At 42.2% G+C, this 21,111-nt stretch overlaps 1 protein-coding gene across 3 annotated transcripts in view; it reads right to left on the reverse strand.

The window, feature by feature from the left end:
* Positions 1-845: 845 nt before the first annotated feature.
* Positions 846-21,111, reverse strand: part of KCNIP4 (potassium voltage-gated channel interacting protein 4) — a 311,697-nt gene continuing 291,431 nt past the window's right edge. For all 3 annotated transcript variants that reach the window (XM_070756979.1, XM_070756978.1, XM_070756977.1), the window contains exons 3-8: positions 17,859-17,928; positions 8,260-8,330; positions 5,984-6,091; positions 4,904-5,008; positions 3,957-4,019; positions 846-981 (exon numbers count right to left, since the gene is read on the reverse strand). In XM_070756979.1, the coding sequence (XP_070613080.1) occupies positions 934-981; positions 3,957-4,019; positions 4,904-5,008; positions 5,984-6,091; positions 8,260-8,330; positions 17,859-17,928 (465 nt within the window). In that variant the 3' untranslated portion in view covers positions 846-933. The remainder of the gene's footprint in view (positions 982-3,956; positions 4,020-4,903; positions 5,009-5,983; positions 6,092-8,259; positions 8,331-17,858; positions 17,929-21,111) is intronic.

Genomic DNA, 21,111 nt, shown 5'->3' on the forward strand with positions numbered 1-21,111 from the left:
GATGGAGTTCATTAAGTCTTTCCTGAGAAGTTTTATGCTGAAGACCTTCCACTATTTTTGTAGCCCGTCTTTGGACCCGTTCAATTTTATTAATATTTTTTTGTAGGCAAGGTCTGCAGAACTGGACACAGTATTATTCCAAATGTGGTCTCACCAGCACTCTATACAGCGGGATCACAATCTCCCTCTTCCAGCTTGTTATACCTCTAGCTATGCAGCGAAGCATTCTACTTGCTTTCCCTACCACCTGACTGCACTGTTCACCCATTTGGAGACTGTCAGAAATCACTGCCCCTCAATCCTTCTCTTCTGAAGTTTTTGCTAACACAGAACTGCCAAAACAGTTCTGAATTTTTAAAAGAATAGTTAGTGTTATGGACTCCAGCCAGGCGAGACTAAAAAATAAATAAAAGAACTCTGTGTGCTGGTCCATTATGAAGGTTTTGGAAGCAATTTTGGTTACCCCATTTCTCTCCGTGGGCATCTGAGACTGCTAACAGGCTCCAGGAAGCCTCCAGCCCTCACTTGGATGGGCTTTCCTTAAAATGCAATGATCAAAAATGATTCTCAAGCTGAGAACGATGTAGGATGAGATTCACCCAATAAGGGCCGTGGAATTCAAGACTTGATAAGGTGAAAAGTCCTCTAACAAAAAAGCTTGTGTCCCTATTGCTGTTTTCTTTGGATTGTTCTATGACTTCCAATGACATTTTTTTTTAAAAAAAATTGACTACGGGAGCATTGTTGGAATGGACTTGGCTTCACGTCAGCTAGTGGAAAAAAATGCAGCCTCGGAAGTTGGGCTTGTAATTAAACAAAGCTTATTTGCATTATAGACCCCTCTCTCAGTGCAAAAGCTGGCAATTCCTACGTGGCGACACTTAGATCTGCGCCGCCGCCGAATTGTTCATATTGTCCAATGATCGCCGGAGGTTAAATCACGTTTTCGAAGAGTTGCATGGAGCGCATTATGTTTTCGTCCTACAAACAGAAGGAAAAAGAAACATAAACAAAAACTCTTTTAATTATTAGGAAAAGATATTTGAAACTAAATTCTTAACAATACTCAACATCCAGTTGCAGATATAGTGCATAGCGTGTCTCTTTTGAGATATAACTATCCTCTCTGTCTGATTATTGAATTGATTATAGAATAACCTTGGAGGTCATCTAGTCCAACCCCCTGCTTGGGAAGGAAACCCTACACCGCTTCAGATAAATAGTTACCCAACATCTTAAAAACATCCAGTGTTGGAGCATTCACAACTTCTGGAGGCAAGCTGTGCCACTTGGTTAACTGACTGTTGGGACATTTCTCCTTAGTTCTAAGTTGCTTCTCTCCTTGTTTAATTTCCACCCATTGCTTCTTGTCTCATCCTCAGGTGCTTTGTGGCAACTCCTGAGATAATGGAATGCTGCTATCATGTCTCTCCTGGTCCTTTTCATTAAACTAGACATACCCATCTCTCTATCTTGCTGTTTGTCTGTCCAGCCATCATCTACCTACTATCAGCTAGCTAGTCAGCTATAGCTCATCTGGGTAATTTTTCAAAGTCAAACATAGCTGAAACAGAACCACATGCCATCATTCAAGATCCATCCTTTCATTCTTGCTTCATTCTCCCCCACAGCATCTCAGCAAACCTACTGTTGAATTTTAGAGATATGGATGAACGTTTATCTACACACAAGGAGCATCAAACCATTAGCAGGGCAGGTGATCTCAGTTCGCCCCCACCCCCAAAGTTGTGGGAGTTTTGTCTAGCTAAGCCACCAACCAGATTAAAAGTCTTGCACCTAAGGAATAGTATATAAGATAATGATATATAATGATTACAAAAAGTTCTGGTATAAAATGGTCAATAGTCCAAGATATAATTAGTCCATTCTGGCAGTATTCCCAGTTTAATTGTCTCAGAGATAAGCACAAAAGCCAAAGATTCATTAAGGAACTTCCTTTGAAGTGATTCTGTCAACCAACCAAACTCACATCTCTTGGTAATATCTCTGCTGGTGCGGATTATATGGTTTTAAAAGCTGACTTAAAGCAGAAGTGTTCTTTTAACTTCAGAGATCACACACGGCCAGGGGTGGGCCAGACGGGGGGAAACGCAGTGGGGTAGCATAATTTGCACTGAAAGATGATGAAAGAAAATGCAGGGTGTCCTGCATAACCATATCTACAGCGTGATAGTAAAAAGTTTGGTCGCCCATCACTGCACACGGCCATGATTTGGGGAAAGTTGTCCATCAGAATCACTTCTCACGAGATTGTCCCTTAAGTAGTGACAAGGTGTGACCAAATGTTCCTTAGAGCTACTAACGCCAAGATCCTTTCTTTCTCAGATATTCATGCCTGGATATAGTTCTCCACCCACTGGCATCTAACAGTGACCCCTCCTCTATTTCCTCATCATTCTCTAATTCATCCTCTAATTCAACTTCATCCTCTGAGTCACTCAATACCAGTGCTACAGTCTCTGGTGGGTCCTCAGTCTCTAACTCCTCATGACTCTCAGACTTGCGTGTCAGGAACACTGGCCTAGGGTACCAGTACGTGTCCATCTTACGAGCCTCAAAATCCGTGAGCAGCTGAGCCAGATGTGAACCAGTCACAACAGTGGGAATATGCACTTGTACATTCAAATGTCTTGTTTTCCATTAAGAGGATTGGTAGAGCTTGCAATTAAGAGAGAGAACTTGGGAGCAAACAAGATCTGGCGTAATATTTAAGTATCAACCAATCAACCATGTTGTGGTCGGATCACAGCCAGCTTCTCTGATGACGGATTTTGAATCAGATGAGCCGTGTCCCTCCAAGTATCAGAGACCTATGTGGCTATTGGAGGATTCAGACAGTGAGGTGGAAGGAGAGATGGAAGCTGAAGGTGCTGGAGAGAGAGGCAGAGGCCCCTGCAATGCCTTTGGAACCGCCAGCTAGGGCCTCATCTGGGTCGGATGAGGGGGAGGTGATTAATGGTCCCATCCTGAATGTGCGTGTGCGAAGGATTATGGGGAGACAGGAGCAGTTGCACAGACGCAGGAGGAGATCTTGATCACATCTGAGAGTTATAGGGAATTCTGCCGCATGCATAAAAGGGGAGGCTTGTGGGAGTGTCCTTTGCAGGAGTTATCGTTCGTGGTTTAACAGAGAAAGAGAAACAGATCCAGAGTTTTCTCTAAACCAACATCCCTGCTTCCTTGGAGAAACCCAGCCTTTGGACAATTGGTTTATGAAAGACTGTAGCTGTTGCAAAAAAGAGCGAGTACCCTTGCTTCACCCCAGTTCGGAGACATTATTTACAAACCTTGGGGGGGGGATTGGACATTTGTTATCGGCCTTGAAGATAACTTAGACTCTTTGGCAGTAAACAGACATTCTTTTGCCATCATTGCAGCTCTCAGCCAACTAGTTAAGGAAATATATTTGGGTGTTTCTGAAACTCCAGTGTGTGTGTTTGATTTTGACCTTAATCACTGCTCTCATGCCAGGCAGAACAAACCGTACGAAGGAAAAATAGAAATATCTAAAGGGTGGCGTAACCTAAAACAGGTAGAAACTTTGCATTCCAGACAGATGTTTGTGTCCCCTAAAGTCTCCAAGAATGTCTGCAGCAAAACAACAAATCCCAATTATTCTGTTCTCTGTTCTTTTCGCGTTTTAAACTCAAGAAAGCAAAGTTTAAGTTTGGAGGACTCGGGGCATAAATTTCACCTACTTTCTCTGGATCTTGCCCCTGCATCACACACACATTATCCTTTGAGTGGCCTTCAGAAGCTAAAAATGCAAATAAAATGTGTGACAGCTAAGTGACAAAATTCACAAGCAGGGAAGTTTCCATGCAGGCGCTGAACCATCGTTCCTTGGGAGCTAAGTCAAGAGTAGAGAAAGGGCTCGTGCAAAGCTTCAGCACTTCCTTGTGGCTTTACAAGTCACTCACCCTTAAACGACTTACTTTTTGACAGCTTTCGATGAATTCGTCTATGGTAACTACACCATCCTTGTTCTTGTCCATTTTCTGCAATAAAAAGTTGTATCGGTGATTTCAAACTTTTTGAGATTCTGATGAATTTTTATAAAAGACCATCTGTGGATGCTAAAAGATAATGATCCTGGTCCATCTGGTCTGCCCTTATGCTATTTCCTGTATTTTATCTTAGGATGGATCTATGTTTATCCCAGGCCTGTTTAAATTCAGTGACTGTGGATTTACCAACCACGTCTGCTGGAAGTTTGTTCCAAGCATCTACTACTCTTTCAGTCAAAAAATATTTTCTCACGTTGCTTCTGATCTTTCCCCCAACTAACCTCAGATTGTTCCCCCTTGTTCCTGTGTTCACTTTCCTATTAAAAACACTTCCCTCCTGAACCTTATTGAACTCTTTCACATATTTAAATGTTTCGGTCCTGTCCCCGCTTTTCCTTTTGTCCTCCAAACTACACAGATGGAGTTCATGAAGTCTTTCCTGATAAGTTTGATGCTTGAGGCCTTCCACCATTTTTGTAGCCCTTCTTTGGACCCGTTCAATTTGATCCATCTCTTTTTGTAGGTGAAATCTCCAGAACTGGACACAGTATTTCAAATGTGCTGTCTACACAGTGGGATCAAAATCTCCCTCTTCCTGCTTGTTATACCTCTAGCTATGCAGCCAAGCAGTCTACTTGCTTTCCCTACCACCTGACCGCACTGTCCACCCATTTGGAGACTGTCAGAAATCACGACCCCTAAATCCTTCTCTTCTGGAGTTTTTGCTAACACGGAACTGCCAATACAATACTCAGATTGAGGATTCCTTTTTGGCGAATAGCTGCTTTTTCTTTACAAATAGCCTAATAATATCTAATTTCATAACCACGAGAATGCAAACCGATACAGGGATTTAGGATTTAGGTAAATCCCACCTGAAAAAATGTCTCCACGTGTTGTTTTGGAGCATCATCTCGAAGAACAGGGTAAGTGCATTTCCCCATCATATCATATATGGCCTTCATTATATCCAGCATTTCCTGGTGAGAAGCATATTAAACCAGTGAAAAATATATGTTACATTGATGGAAAATTTCTGTTGTGATTCAGTCTGAGGCTCCTCAGGGAACGGCTGGAACTCTGCCGGCTCCATGCTCAGAGGGGGAGGACGAGGAACAGGAGGAGGAGGAGGACCAGGCAGACGGGGAACAGGAATGTCAGGACGAGGAGGAGGGGGAACAGTCTGAGACCCCCGGGGGGGAGCTCTCCCCAGCAAGCAGCCTGGAGTCATTAGATGAGAACGCACAAGCCATCATAGATATGAGGCAGAGAAGGGCAGCACAACGAAGGGGACAATTAGCCAGGTATTTCCATCCCTAATAGGCAACAGCTGGGTTTGGGTGTGGTTCTCCTCAGAAAGGTTGAAAAGGCAGGCCCGCCCTTCCTGTATTGTGGAGAGTTATCTTTTGGGAGTCCTGTGACCTTGCTTCGATCCTTGGCGTCTCTGATTCTGGCTTGTGGCCTCGAAGGCTGAAAACTTGGGGGAGGCGTGGGTTTTATTATCTACAGTGGTGTGTGTGCCAGCAAGAAGCTTGTTGTATTGTCTGGCCGTCGTGACTCTTCTGTGAAGCTTCACAGCATTCCAGTTTGTAAGAACAGTTTTTGTTATCTGTGTTTGTTTTCAAAGATATTAAATGACTTTGCTTTTTACCAGCGTGTCTGGCTACTGTTAGTTGGTGTTAACGTCTGGGGGAACCCAGACAGAACAATTTCTGACCTCTTTGGAGCTCTTTAAAATCCTGCAATAAGGTGACTTAACAGTGTGATCCAAATTCCCAAATGTAGACCTTCGTTTTACAGCAATTCAGTGACCTCTTAAGGATAAAGCTGATTTCCCCCCCCCCCCTGTGTTTAATAGATCTGTTCCAATGATTGTTGAACAAGAGTAACGAGATCATGATTTCTCTATATGTGGGGGGGGGAGTGGATAGTTAGGTTTGTGTTGGATTCCTTACCTCTTTTGTTATATAGCCGTCTTTGTTTATGTCATACAAATTGAAAGCCCAGTTGAGTTTTTCCTGCACAGACCCACGGAGCAAAATTGAAAGGCCCATAACGAAATCCTGGAAGGAGGAGGAGGAGGTGGGGGAGGAAGAGGAAAGAAGGAAGGAGAAAAGATGAAGGGAGGAGGAGGAGAAGAAGAAGAAGAGGAGGAGGTGAAGAAGAAAAGAAGAGGAGAGGAGGGGGAAGAAGAGGAGGAGGAGGAGGAAAGAAGGAAGAAGAAGATGAAGGGAGGAGGAGAAGTAAGAGGAGGAGAAGAAAAGAGGAGGGAGGGGGAAGAAGAGGAGGAGGAGGGAAGGGGGAAGAGGAGGAAAGAAAGAAGATGAAGGGAGGAGGAAGAGGAAAGAAGCAAGGAGGAGAAGAAGAAGAGAGGAGGAGGAGGAGAAGAGAAGGTAGGAAGGAGGAGGAGGAGAAAAACAAGAGATAATAGAAAACAGGTTGGTTTTCATTGCTTTAGACATGGCAGGAAGAGCTGCACTTTGGCAGCGGGAACAACAGTCAACCCAACTGATTGATGATGATGATGACCTGCACCACACTATCCAACTATACAGAGATCACTTCCTCCCTGGATAATCATTATCAAAGACCAACACCGCAACCATTACACCAGGAAATACACACAGAAGATCAACCACAACCATTGCCTAGAGAAACAGAAGCATCATTGCCCCTATCAGGGGCCGAACCCCGCCGTTCATCAAGGCCACACAAACGTCCCGCTTATCTAGAGGATTTTGTGTGCACCAACCAGGTGGGAAGGGGTGTTGTGTCCAGAGGACAGTTAGGCCTTGTACCCGCCCCATATTCCTTGGGCGGGAAAATACTACAAGGTGATTGGTTGGCTCAGCCTGGCAGACCGGCATATATATAGCTGCCAGGCACGGCCATCTTGTCTTTTGTTTATTTCTGTAACCGTTACTACTTGTTAATAAAGAACTGTTACTTACCACAAGAGTGCAGTCCTTCATTCCAGCAAGGATTCAACAATGATGATGATGATGATACAACTCCCCCCAGAGATTAGAATTGCCCCCACCCTCCTTGCCTTTCATAAGCTCCTTAAAACCCACCTCTGCCGTCAGGCATGGGGGAACTGAGATATTCTTTCCCCCTAGGCCTCTACAATTTATGCATGGTATGTTTGTATGTATGTTTGGTTTTATAAATAAGGGTTTTTTTTAGTTGTTTTAGTATTGGATTGTTACATGCTGTTTTTATCACTGTTGTTAGCCGCCCCGAGGGGCGGCATACAAATCCAATAAATAAATAAATAAAACAAGAAGGAATTTACAGCGGGGAGATGTTAATTAATTGGGAGATAATGAAAGCTGAAACATAACTACCTGGCTGATTAAAATCTGCCCCCCTTTTCCTTAACCGACTGAATGTTTTCTGATTGTATTAAAATTATTTCCATCGCTCTTTTGTCGAGGGAATATTGATCGGAGAAGAGATTAAAGGAGAATGTTGACTAGATACAGGAAGGAGGAGGTGTGGAGAACTAGAAAATCAGGATTTGCATTTTTTCAAGTTATTGAATAATAATATTAATACGACTAATATATTAGTATCGTGTTTCCTGTCTTATTATTTTTTGAACCCTGAAATAAGCGCTTGGCCTTATTGCCATTTGCTCGAAAGCCCAATTGGGTTTATTCCCAGCGACAGATAAGGTCCCACAGAGTTGGCCTTCTCCGGGTCCCATCGACTAAACAATGTCATTTGGCGGGCCCCAGGGGAAGAGCCTTCTCTGTGGCAGCCCCAGCCCTCTGGAAGCAACTCCCCCCAGAGATTAGAACTGCCCCCACCCTCCCTGTCTTTCGTAAACTACTCAAGACTCATTTATACTGCCAGGCATGGGGGAGTTGTGATAGCTCTTCCCCCTAAGCCATTACAAGTTATCCATGGTATGTTTGTTTGTGTGTATGTTTGGTTTTATAATAGGGGTTTTTAGTTGTTTTTTATTATTGGATTGTACATGTTGTGTTTATTATTGTTGTTAGCCGCCCCGAGTCTGCGGAGAGGGGCGGCATACAAATCCAATAAATTATTATTAATTATTATTATTATCACGGGATGTCTTATTTTGGGGAAAACAGGATAGTAAGAATTCAGTTCACCCACTATACAAGCAACATGGAAAACATATAACCTTTTAACAAGACTTTGGACTGCATTATAGAACAGAAATTAATAATGATAATAATAATTTTAAACACCATCTTACCTCAAAACTCACAGACCCATTGTGATCCGTGTCGAATGCATTGAACAGAAAATGTGCATACGTTGTAGAATCTGGAATTTTAAAAGATTGATTTTTATTAATTTTTTAAATTAATTTTTTTTTATTTTTTTATTTTGTCCAATACCCAATTAGGGTTTTAGTGGGTATACATCTATACACACATATTAAAATACATGATGAAGGTTATAGAGGAGATACTCATAGTAAAATATATCTAAGAAATAATAAAAAAGAAGGTATAGTAATAGAACATATCAGTGAAAGAATAGAAGAAGAAATATAGGAATAGAAGAAAGGTATAGGAGATATAGGAGAACAATAGGACAGGGGACAGAAGGCACTCTAGTGCACTTGTGCTTGCCCCTTACTGACCTCTTAGGAATCTGGATAGGTCAACCGTAGATAATCTAAGTGTAAAGTGTTGGGGGTTTGGGGATGACACTATGGAGTCTGGTAATGAGTTCCACGTTTCGACAACTCGGTTACTGAAGTCATATTTTTTATACTCAAGTTTGGAGCAGTTAATATTAAGTTTAAATCTGTTGTGTGCTCTTGTGTTGTTGTGGTTGAAGCTGAAGTAGTCGCCGACAGGCAGGACGTTGCAGCATATGATCTTGTGCATATTAAAACTCAACTCTTTAAATAACCACATTCTATCTTTTCCTTAACTCTCTTAATTATTAATTGGAAGGAAGGGAAGGAGGGTTAAGCCATTATTTGATTATTATTAAACAATTGCTTAGAGAAAGTTCCCATCCTTCTTATACTTTGCACGATTCCAACTACAGATATCAGAGGTCTGTGTTAAAAAATCCAGTTATTATTTATGGAATTAGGAAATGAAATTACGCGGTGGAGTCTCCATTTCTATTGGAGAATAGAAACCAAGTCACGTCAATGGAACAATTGGAACAAACCACATAAGGGTGCCTTTGCACATGTTATTCTGGGCTTCATATCTACTATTCCAGGTTGTTATTTCGGGATTCAAATTCGGAAGGAGGACAATGCCACTGTCATTTTTAAAGCACATTGTTGTTTGAAGACCCATCAAATTGTTACAAGATGTGCCATCCAGGGCCTAGACAAGAGACATTGCTCCTAATTAGTTAAACAAAAAAAATGGTTAAATTGCCCATTGAATTGAGTCAACTTTAATATTCTAGGTATAAGCCGCCACTCCAAATTGCTCTCTGAAGCACCTATGGGCAACTTTCAAGATTCTTCCTAAAGATTCATCTGCATTGAGGTTGTATATGAAGGTCTTAAGCATAAAACGTATTAGGAAAGACTTAATGAACTCAATCTGTATAGTCTGGAGGACAGAAGGAAAAGGGGGGGACATGATTGAAACATTTAAATATGTTAAAGGGTTAAATAAGGTTCAGGAGGGAAGTGTTTTTAATAGGAAGTGTTTTTAATAGGAAGTGTTTTTAATAGGAAGTGTTTTTAATAGGAAGTGTTTTTAATAGGAAAGTGAACACAAGAACAAGGGGACACAATCTGAAGTTAGTCGGGGGAAAGATCAAAAGCAACATGAGAAAATATTATTTTACTGAAAGAGTAGTAGATCCTTGGAACAAACTTCCAGCAGACGTGGTGGATAAATCCACAGTAACTGAATTTAAACATGCCTGGGATAAACATATATCCATCCTAAGATAAAATACAGAAAATAGAATAAGGGCAGATTAGATGGACCATGAGGTCTTTTTCTGCCGTCAGACTTCAATGTTTCTATGTTTCTATGTAATGTTTTACATAGAACATAGAGTTGGAAGGGACCTTAGAGGTCATCTAGTCCAACCCCCCATTCAAGCAGGAGATCCTAGAACACTTCTGACCAATAGCAGTCCAATCTCTTCTTGAAAGTCTCAAGTGATGAAGCTCCTACTTCTGTTCCATTGGTTGACTGTTCTCACTGTCAGGAAATTCCTCCTTATTTCCAGGTTGAATCTCTCCTTGGTCAGTTTCCATCCATTGTCCCTTGTCTGCCCTTTGCTTTGGAAGAGAGCTTTGTGCTTTGGAAGAGAGCTTGACCCACTCCTCTCTCTGGCAGCCCCTCAAATGCGCTTAGGGTGTGCGTAAGCATACCAGCCTGCCTACCGTCCCTGTCCAATTGTTCCCATCTTATGTATATAAGCAACGTCATATCTATGTGTTGTGGTTGGCTCTGACCCAGTTCCTGCCCCAAGGAATGTGGAGGTGGATGTGGGGGAAACATCCACATGCCACAGGCCTGTTTTGCTCCCCATAGAATCTCCTGACAAAGGCTCCTCTGACAAAGGAAGCGTGAGTGGCAGGGAAGAGGGGAGTTTGGCAGACAGCCTAGGAGGAGATCAATCATCCTTATCGTCCCTGGATTCTGAACAAGAACTTATAATGGACCCACGTATGCGTAGAGTGATGCATAGAAGAGAACAACTGAAGGATTATTACAGGAGATAAGTGAGGCCACCTGTGGTTGGGTGGGGCTGCTGTAATTAGTGCTACAGATAAAAAGAACAGTGTGCTGGTTTAGCCTTGCGGAAGTTTATCTGATTGGTTTAAGTGAATTTTCATTATAAAGAACATTGTTTTGAATTTTCAAACGTGTGTGTGTGTCTGAAATTTGTACCTGTGAATTTTTGGGAGGATTCTACCAGAGAACCCGACAGAACATTGTGTATCTGCCCAAAATTTTTCTACTGGTTCTGCATACCTGACCGTACCGGTAGGACCCCATCACTGCCTATTTCTCTTACAACACCGGAGTATTAGCCTGAACACCTGGGGTGGATGACGAAATCCAGTCTTGTTCATTCTTAACGACAGGGATGCTGGAACTGTCGAGTTTCAAAACCCCGTTGGATGGAATCGGTTTCCAAAGGATTCGCATTTAATCCTCCAATCAGGCTGAATGTCCCTTAAATCATGCCAAAGCCATTATGAGCTTTTTCTGACTCAGACTGACTTAACGGTCTGAATCCGAGTGATTGGGAGCTGATCGGTATTTGCACAATTAAAATTCTGTAAAAGTGAAAGGAATAAACAGCCCCGGGGTATCTTACGAGATTCAAGCCAAGCAAACTGAAACAACTTATTTTTACAATATTATTAGCGCCGCACGAATCCCAGTGACCGGTTAGGTCCCACAGAGTTGGCCTTCTCCGGGCCCCGTTGACTAAACAATGTCATTTGGCGGGACCTAGAGGAAGAGCCTTCTCTGTGGGGGCCCCGGCTCTCTGGAACCAACTCCCCCCCAGAGATTAGAATTGCCCCAACCCTCCTTGCCTTTTGTAAGCTGCTTAAAACCCACCTCTGCTGCCAGGCATGGGGGAATTGAGATACACTTTCCCCTAGGCCTCTACAATTTTATGCATGGTATAAGTGTATGTATGTTTGGTTTTTATAATAATGGGTTTTTAACTGTTTTTAGTATTGGATTATTATTATATGCTGTTTTATTACTGTTGTTAGCTGCCCCGAGTGTGTGGAGAGGGGCGGCATATAAATCCAATAAATAAATAAATAAAATAAGAGCCTTCTCTGTGGCGGCCCCGACCCTCTGGAACCAACTCCCCCCAGATATCGGGGTTGCCCCCACCCTCCTTGCCTTTTGTAAGCTCCTTAAAACCCACCTCTGTCGTCAGGCATGGGGGAACTGAGATATTCCCTTCCCCCTAGGGTTATAAAATTTATGCATGGTATGTCTGTTTGTATGATTGGTCTCTTAAATTGGGGTTTTTAAAATTACTTTTTATATTAGATTTGTTATATTTGTCTTTTTTACTGCTGTTAGCTGCCCCGAGTCTGCAGAGAGGGGCGGCATACAAATCTAATTAATAAAATAATAAATAAATTTCGCCCTTGGAGGGAAACAGAATGAGGACGCTCATCTCTAACCTTCCCCACAATGCCAGTCGATGATCTACTGACCTCTGGCACTGCTTCTTCTGTTCCGCTGGCTTCCTGCTACACCAGCGTTTTTCAAACAGTGTGCCGTGGCACACTAGTGTGCCGTGAGACATGGTCAGGTGCGCTGTGGGGAAATTAAACATAAGTCCCCAAACTACGGCCCGTGTGCTGGATACGGCCCGCGGAGGCCATTTATCTGGCCCACCACTAGCCACCTCCATCCGAACATAAACATTCCCTCCACAATCCCTCCAGCTATCAGCGACGGGAAGAGTGGAGGAACAGGCAACGCTCACTGACCAATTACCTTGTAAGATTCATCCCGACCACTAGCGATGAACCAATAGCAGGCCGCCTCCCATCCACACCCAGGAAGGTCCCCGCTCGGGCTGCCGCACACTTGTCATTGTGTGGCCGCGGCGAGTAGTTGAAGCTGCTACTCCTCTCTATGGTCCCGATTTCTAATCCTGGTCAGGACTGGAGGTAAATGTTGCCACCACTAGATGAAGCCTCAGCCTCAGCTGGTTATGTCTATCCTGATGGTGTATATAGATATTTGACCTTTTTCTTTTTATAAGAGGCCCTGCAGAGGGTGATATATTATTAACCATATGCATAATATGTAGTGTGTTAGAGTGTCATTTTGGGTCATTTTGGTTGGTGGTGTGCCCCAGGATTTTGTAAATATAAAAAAATGTGTCGTGGCTCAAAAAAGGTTGAAAATCACTGCGCTACACGATAGTCACACCGACTTCCCCCACGAACATTCCCCTCTTGTAACCTTACTTTCCGGATAACCCTCGTAGGAGGACGCTTTGCCCCAATAAGCACAAAGATTGGGGCATGGGGATTGTGAGCACATGGCCGCTGATAAAACGTCCCGCTTCAGAAAAAAAGAGAATTAGCTGTTTTCAGTACGAGAATGAGAAGAAGCCTTAATAATAATCAAAAGCGCCAAGTTGGTTGACTTATTATCCACACTGCACTGATCTTTGCATGAGCCAGAAATTATTTACCGATGGTTGGAAAAGCTGTCGAGTCAGTTAAGGAAAGAGGGAGCGACATGCCTTACGAAACAAAGGGAGTCCCACGGATATCAGTGGGATGCCACGTATTTGCATCAACTTTAGGCTTTGAACGACACATTTCAATTGCTTCTGGGTTTCTCCCTGCCTCTCCTAACATAACATTCCGTGGGAGAGAAGAAATAACCCCGCGGAGAGCTTATAAGGAATCATTTGAAGCTTTGCCAGCTCTCCTTATAAGAAGAGAGACTTGGAGAATTTATTTTTCTCCTCCTTCAAAGCTCCGACGTGCATCTTGACTATTCATGAAATTCTTTATTCATCAGCCGAGCAGGGAGCATGAATAGAAAGTTGTGTATTTTATTTTTATGTTATTTATTTTATTTGAGCAAGACACAGCACCACGTTTCAACTTCTCTCTGCCAAGTGGTTGTGAATGACTTTCGAGAACTGCAGGAGATATGGGAGTTAACTTAAGTTAAGTTAAGAAGAGCCGGGGTGGCGCAGCAGGTAGAGTGCTGTACTGCAGGCCACTGAAGCTGACTGTAGATCTGAAGGTCAGCGGTTCAAATCTCATCACCGGCTCAAGGTTGACTCAGCCTTCCATCCTTCCGAGGTGGGTAAAATGAGGACCCGGATTGTGGGGGCAATAGCCTAGCTTTGTTAAAAAAGTGCTATTGCTAACATGTTGTAAGCCGCCCTGAGTCTAAGGAGAAGGGCGGCATAAAAATTGAATGAATGAATGAATGAATAAATAAATAAATAAATAAATAAATAAATAAATAAATAAATAACTTTCCCATTTCAGAGGAGGGTTGATATTGCTCAGCTCCCAAAACCTAGGAATAATCTTGTTGTGGCTAGTGCACACCCAGCTCAGCTGGTCACAGATTTCGAGGACCAAAAGATGGATGCGTATAGATATCCTAGGCCAGTGTTATTGTCACCTGAGTCCGAGCGTGAGAGAACATAAGAACATAAGAAGAGCCCTGCTAAATCGGGCCAAAGCCCGTTGAGTCCAGCATTCTGTGTCACACAATGGCCCACCAATTATCCATGAGGATCTTGAGCAGAAAGAGAAGTGATGTGAGTGATGTGGAGTTAGAGACTGAGGATCAACCAGAGACTGTAGCACTCCCAGTTATGGTATTGACTGAGTAAGAGGAGGAAGATAAATTAGAGGACAAGCCCATGTTAAGACGCCAGAGTGAGCAGAACTATGTCCAGGCAAGAATATCTGAAAAGAATGGGGTCTTGGCTTTAGTAGCTCTAGGGAACACTTGGCCATGCCTTGTCACTATATAAGGGACAGTCTGGGTATAAGTGGGTGTGGCGAACAACATTTGCAAAGATCATGGCCATGTGAGCTCCAGAGTTCCAGGAGCACTTCATACTTTAAGATCTCTCTAACTCAACAAATTAGATTCTGGAGAAACTGTAAGTCCAGTTTGATTGACAGAATCACTTCAAAGGAATTTTCCCTTAATGAATTTTGGCCTCTGGCTTGGGACCTGTTCTTATCTCAGAGACAATTAAGCTGGGAACGCTGCCAGAATAGACTAAGTTTGAGTTGATACTATGAACTATTTTTCACCTGGATGTTTCAATAGCAATGTACTTTTATATATGTTCCTCTGAAGGTGTCTGCGATTTTTATCCTGATCTGGACAGAACAAATCCGATATGAGAAATAAAGATGGATGAATAAAGTCCTTATGTCTACGGAGGTTCTCTGTCATACATTTGGGTCCTGATTATCCCAGAGGTTCTTTTTCAAAAGGCAACCGGACTTTCTTGGTTTTTTCCTTGAAGATGTTTTGCTTCCTAGTCCAAGAAGCTTCTTCAGTTCTGGCTGGAGTCAAAACCAAGGAAGTTTCTTGGATCAAGAAGCAAAACCTCTTCAAAGGAATACCAAGAAAGCCCAGTTGCCTCTTTGGGACAATACAGTCCACAATTCAACTTTTTTGAGAAGAGCTGATGGCCAGAACATTACTATTTATGTGTCTATTTATTTTATTTGTTTGTTTGTTTTGTCAAGTACATATTGGTGGCATACAAAGATATAACAATGTTTATATACCTGATACTAGTAAAAGAGAAACATTAGGACAGGGGACAGAAGGCACACTGGTGCACTTATGCACGCCCCTTACTGACCTCTTAGGAATCGGGAGAGGTCAACAATGGACCATCTAAGGATAAAGTTTTGGGGGTTAGGTGATGATATTACAGAGTCGGGTAGTGAATTCCAGCCATTAACTACTTGGTTATTAAGATCATATTTCCTGCAATCGAGTTTAGAGCGGTTTAGAGTGGTTTACTTTACATTTGTATCTGTTGTGTGCTCATGTATTGATGTGGTTGAAGCTGAAGTAGTTGTTGACAGGAAGGACATTGCAGCAGATGATTTTATGGGCTATGCTTAGGTCATGTTTAAGGCGACATAGTTCTAAGCTTTCTAAACCTAGGATTGTAAGTCTAGTTGCGTAGGGTATTCTGTTGCGAGTGGAGGAGTAGAGAGCTCTTCTAGTACAGTATCTCTGGACACGAGTCTACAGAGAGGGGCAGCATACAAATCCAATTAATAATAATAATAATAATAATAATAATAATAATAATAATAATAATGTATTTATGTGGCCTAATTTTTGAAGGTTCATTTCTTTTTTCCTCCTTTCTAATTCCTGCTTTTCGTACTACCTTGTCTGACAAAGGTAGGTAGAAGATCTTGGTAGCAAGCTGTGTATTAAAACTGAATAAAAAGTTTATCTATTCCTCCCCCCCACCTTTATTTCTACTGTTTTCTTAATAAGACCCTTTAAAAATGAAACAAAACACAATAATATTCATTGCAGCTATTTTCTTTCCAAACTTAATTACAACTCAAGTATAATTATAGTCATTACGATGCAAGAGATTCAGATTTGATATTCTATTATGTATGCATGTTTAAATACAACATACTTTGCTCTCATTCTTTTATTCTTTATTCCTAGAATGTAGATCTATTTAGCTTGCATAAAACAAAACCGAAGCTAAAAATAATGATGTTCCACTTGCATATTGGTGTACAGTTAATTAATCTAAAGGAGAATCACCAATAAAACAAATAATTCTCCCAACACTGTCAAACTATTTACTACTATTACTACTAGTTTTTTCTCATCATTCCTATCACCCATCTCCTCTCACTTAGGACTGTATGAGTGTAACTTGTTGCTTGTATCCTTAAGATTTTTATTAATATTGATTGTTTCTCCTGCAGCCTCTTCGCTGACAGCCCGGGACGAAAGTGCTCCCAGCCAAGGGGCTGCGGGGGGGTGTTCCCGAAGCACTCCGAGAAAGCGCTCTCACAACCCCTCGCTGGGCGCGTGGTTGATGATGATGAGAAGCCGCCGCCACCGCTACGGGAGGAGCCACGCCCCAAGATGGCAGGCAGAGGAGGAGAAAACCGGACAGAGGGGCAGATCCGTTTTTCTCCTCCTCCATCTGCTGTCTTGGGGCATGGCTCCTCCCGCAGTGGTGGTGGCGGCGGCGGCTTATAATCATCATCCGCACGCACAGCGAGGCAGCTGTGAGAGTGCTTTCTCAGAGCACTTCGGGAGTGCTCTGAGAAAGCCGCCCCGAGTTTGCGGAGAGGGGCGGCATATAAATCCAATAAACCTAACCTAACCTAACCTAACGCCCCCCACCCAGCCCCTTCGCTGGGAGCACTTTTGTCCCGGGCTGTCAGCGAAGAGGCTGTAGGAGAGGCTGGGCAGGCATTCCTAAAGCGCTCCGAGAAAGCGCTTTCACAGTCACTTCACTGACAGACAGAGAAAGAGAGAGAGCAACAGACAGAGCGAGATAGAAAGGCCGGCCGCAGGAGAAGAGACTGAGGGTGGGAACGAAGGAGGCGAAAAGGAGGAGGAGGACAGAGGTGGAGGAGGCAGCTGGAGGGAGGGAGGGAGTCCCTGGAGCAGCTGGCAGTGAGCTTCAATGGACTCAGGTGGACGGCTTCCCAGATCCAAGGATCCAAAGGAAGCTCAGCTCGGGGGCGGGCCTGGAGCGTGCACTTCAGCCTTGGAGGGAAACGGAATAAGGTTGCTCATCTCTAACCTTCCCCACAATGCCAGTCGATGATCTACTGACCACTGGCACTGCTCGTTTTCTTCCACTGGCTTCCCGCTACACGATAATCATACCAACACCCACCCACCCACAAACATTCCCCGCGAGAGCTACGTGCCTTGTAACCCTTACTTTCCGGATAACCATGGTATTTCTTCATCTAAACCTTCCCAGAATGAATATTATCATATTTTCTCCTCCTCTTCCTCCTCCTCCTCCTCCTCCTCCTCCTCCTCCTCCTCCTCCCTCCATTCGGTCCTCCTCCTCCCTCCATTCAAACTAATTTGGCACATAAAGCAGTAAAAAAAACCAGAATGCACTTGAACCCAAAATACAGAGTATTCTTGAACAATTAGCTTGTGTCTAAGACAGAAGATACCCGTGCATGAAACCCCAAGGAATCTTCCCAACCTCCCAGGAAAGCACATAAAGGACTGAATTCCCAAGACCCGCCATCCAGACCCCCACACCCAAATTTTCCAAGCAGTGAGAGGTAACACGGGGATGTACATGCAAACACAGGATGACTTATCTCGAAGGACTCACCTCCCTGTGGGAAGAACTGAGAGTAAATCTCTTTGAAGGTCTCTTCATTAACAATCCCACTGGGGCACTCCTAAAAGAAGGGGCAGAGACGTGAGTGAATAACAAGCCTAGTCTCCTGCTGTCCAAGCTCGAGCTCAACCCTCCCACCAAGGATTTCAAAAGCTGAGAAGGGTCAAGAGGAACCTGCAAAAGGAATCAGACTCGGCCCAGCTCCATGATTTATTTCTTGGCAGCTCAAAGTTTGCTCCCTGCAAGTATGTATGTATGTATTGTTCTGCTTGGGTGTACTCGAATCGGAACAAAGAAGCACCCGCTCGCAGAAAAATGCAAACCAAAAACAAAACTATATTTAAGAATGGTTTGTACAAAACGAAGTCATTTTTTGTCTATTTTGGCAGTGTTCCCAGTCAAATTGGCTAACAGATAAGAAACAGCTATGGTCAGGAGCCAAATCCAATTTAGACATTCTTGAAACACACACTCAGAAATTTTCAGGTTTTCTCCAGACAGCTACACATCTGCACAATGAATTTAAAGGGAGAACAGCAGTTTGCCAGCAAAGCATTTCTGGAACCTCGGACCATTACAAACGTTGATACTCCATGCCCCTTTTCCCATAAATCCTCACTTATATAATATCTGGGCATGGTCAACTGTTTCCTAGAGATATTCAATATCTAGACTTTCTTCCATAGAGATATTCACCTTCTGGGACTTTTCCCATAAAGATATTCCTATTCCTATTTTGACCCTGGTATCTAATAGGGGCTCCTGGTCCCCAATTTCCCCCTCCTCCTCTGAGTTAATTATATGCTCTGGTTAGTAGTGTGAGATTACTGGAGCAGAAGTTATGTAGGTTTAGTTTAATAACTCTTGAAACCTTTTTGGCAATGTTGTTGCAGTGAGCTTTGGCACTTCGGCTATTTGGTAGGAGTATTCCAAGGTCTTTGACAAAGCGAGGGTATTCTACAAGGTCTTGTTTGTTTAGCTTGTATCTGTGCTGTCATTGGTTAAGGCCCCAACCCACAATCTTTTTAAGTGTGGATCCTTGCAATGTTCCCTCTAATTTTTTTCCGGTGTGGGCAGAAAAGTATAGTGTCTGAGCGGAAGTCCCTTCGGAGAGAAGTCAAAATTAATTAATTAATTTTCATGCCTGACTTTTTTCACAGATGCCACCCAAGACAACTTATTGTGTAATTATTTGGAGCTCGGTGCTGGAACAGAATAAGGTCCCTTCCCACTATGTTATTCTGTTATTTTATATTTCAATTAATATCATTATCCTCTTATAAATCCAGATAGGCCGTCATGCCTACTCCTCCTTCTTACACATTCTTCTTAAAAGAAACAAAAAGCCCTTATACAACTTTTTCCTAATTAAGAAAAAAAATTCCCTTCTTTTTTATTAAAAGAAATTAATAATAAAACAAAACCAAAATCTATTATTATTAAAACAACCAGCAAAACCAAAAACAAAACTATTAATAAATCCATGCTTTAAAATCTTCATTTCTTAAATATTTATCATAGTATTATAATAATCTAATAATACTATGAAAATCTATCTGAACACCAATGCATCAATTAATATATTTCCATATTTACTTTTCTATAATTTCATTCAATATTTCCAAGCTTAATTAATTTTCAGGCACTTGGCATTTACTATTATTAACTTTCATCAATCTTCTACATTTCCAAGTATATTTTAAATTCTTAATGCAAAGTCATAAGATCCTACAGTACATATCATAAACCCCTTATTTATCCTATGTATCTTCCATTAATTTTACCTATGTAATTCTATATACAGTGTTCCTTCGATTTTCGCGGGTTCGAACTTCGCGAAACGTCTATACCAAGGTTTTTCAAAAATATTAATTAAAAAATACTTTGTGGTTTTTTCCCCCTATACCATGGTTTTTCCCACCCGATGACATCATATGTCATTGCCAAACTTTCGTCTGCCTTTAAAAAACTTTTTTTAACAAACTTTAATAAATAAACATGGTGAGTAATAATCTAAATGGTTGCTAAGGGAATGGGAAATTGTAATTTAGGGGTTTAAAGTGTTAAGGGAAGGCTTGGGATACTGTTCATAGCCAAAAATAGTGTATTTACTTTTGCATCTCTACTTCACAGAAATTCAACTTTCACGGGCGGTCTCAGAACGCATCCCCCGCGAAAATCGAGGGAACACTGTAGTTCTAAAATTCTAATCCAATTTTAAGAATTAATACATCATAATATTAAACAACATCTAAATATATCTTTTACTATCATTGCATAGTCAATCCATATTTAATAATCAATCATCCCTCCTCAAATTTCTACTACTCTTGACAAAGGGAAGAAACCATGTTGTTTTTCAGTAGCCTGTGTTTTTCTTTTGATATTTGTTATTTTTCTTTTTAATTATAAGCTACCAACGGTTGTTACACAGCTGAGAGACATGAAAATTAAATTATATTAAGAAATTGGATGATTGATATTGTTTTGCTGATTTTAATCTGCAGTAAATAAATTTTGGTTTTTAAAAAACCCACCATATTTTGCTTCAGAGAATTTCAAAATAAAATACTGTGTGTCTAGAACAGTGACCTCGGAATGGGGCAACTCTATCAATATCAAAATGCCACTTAAATAGTTGAGCTAGTTTCAAACTAGATTTTGATTTTCTTTCTCTCCCTCTCTCTCTCTCTTTCTTCCTCTTTCTTTCTTTCTTTCTTTCTTTTCCTTTCTCTCCCTCTCTCTCTTTCTCTTTCTTCCTCTTTCTTTCTTTCCTCCCTCTCTCTTTCTTCCTCTTTCTTTCTTTATTTTCCTTTCTCTCCCCCCCTCTCTCTCTTTCTTCCTCTTTCTTTCTTTCTTTTCCTTTCTCTCCTCCCTCTCTCTTTCTTCCTCTTTCTTTATTTTCCTTCCTCTCCCTCTCTTTCTTCCTCTTTCTTTCTTTCTTTCTTTTCTTTCCTTTCTCTCTCTCTCTCTTTTCTCTTTCTTTCTCTCCCTTCCTTTCTCTCTCCCTTTTTTCTCCCCCCTTTCTTTCTCCCTCTTCTTTCCTTCCCCTCTTTCTTTTTTTTTTTGCCTACCTTTTGCAAAAGCAACCTTCTACACGAGCTCAGGCAGCAGGGCAGTGGGAGAAGAGGCGGTGCAGGTGAGGGGAAATGGCGCATTTGAAAAGCGCATGTTTGAAAAGTGTGCCGCTTCCCCGGGCAGCCGGCTTTGCCGGCCGGCGCAGGGCTAGACGTCAGCAGGCCCC

Source organism: Erythrolamprus reginae, chromosome 7, assembly GCF_031021105.1.
Source record: "Erythrolamprus reginae isolate rEryReg1 chromosome 7, rEryReg1.hap1, whole genome shotgun sequence".
Lineage (NCBI taxonomy): Eukaryota > Metazoa > Chordata > Lepidosauria > Squamata > Dipsadidae > Erythrolamprus > Erythrolamprus reginae.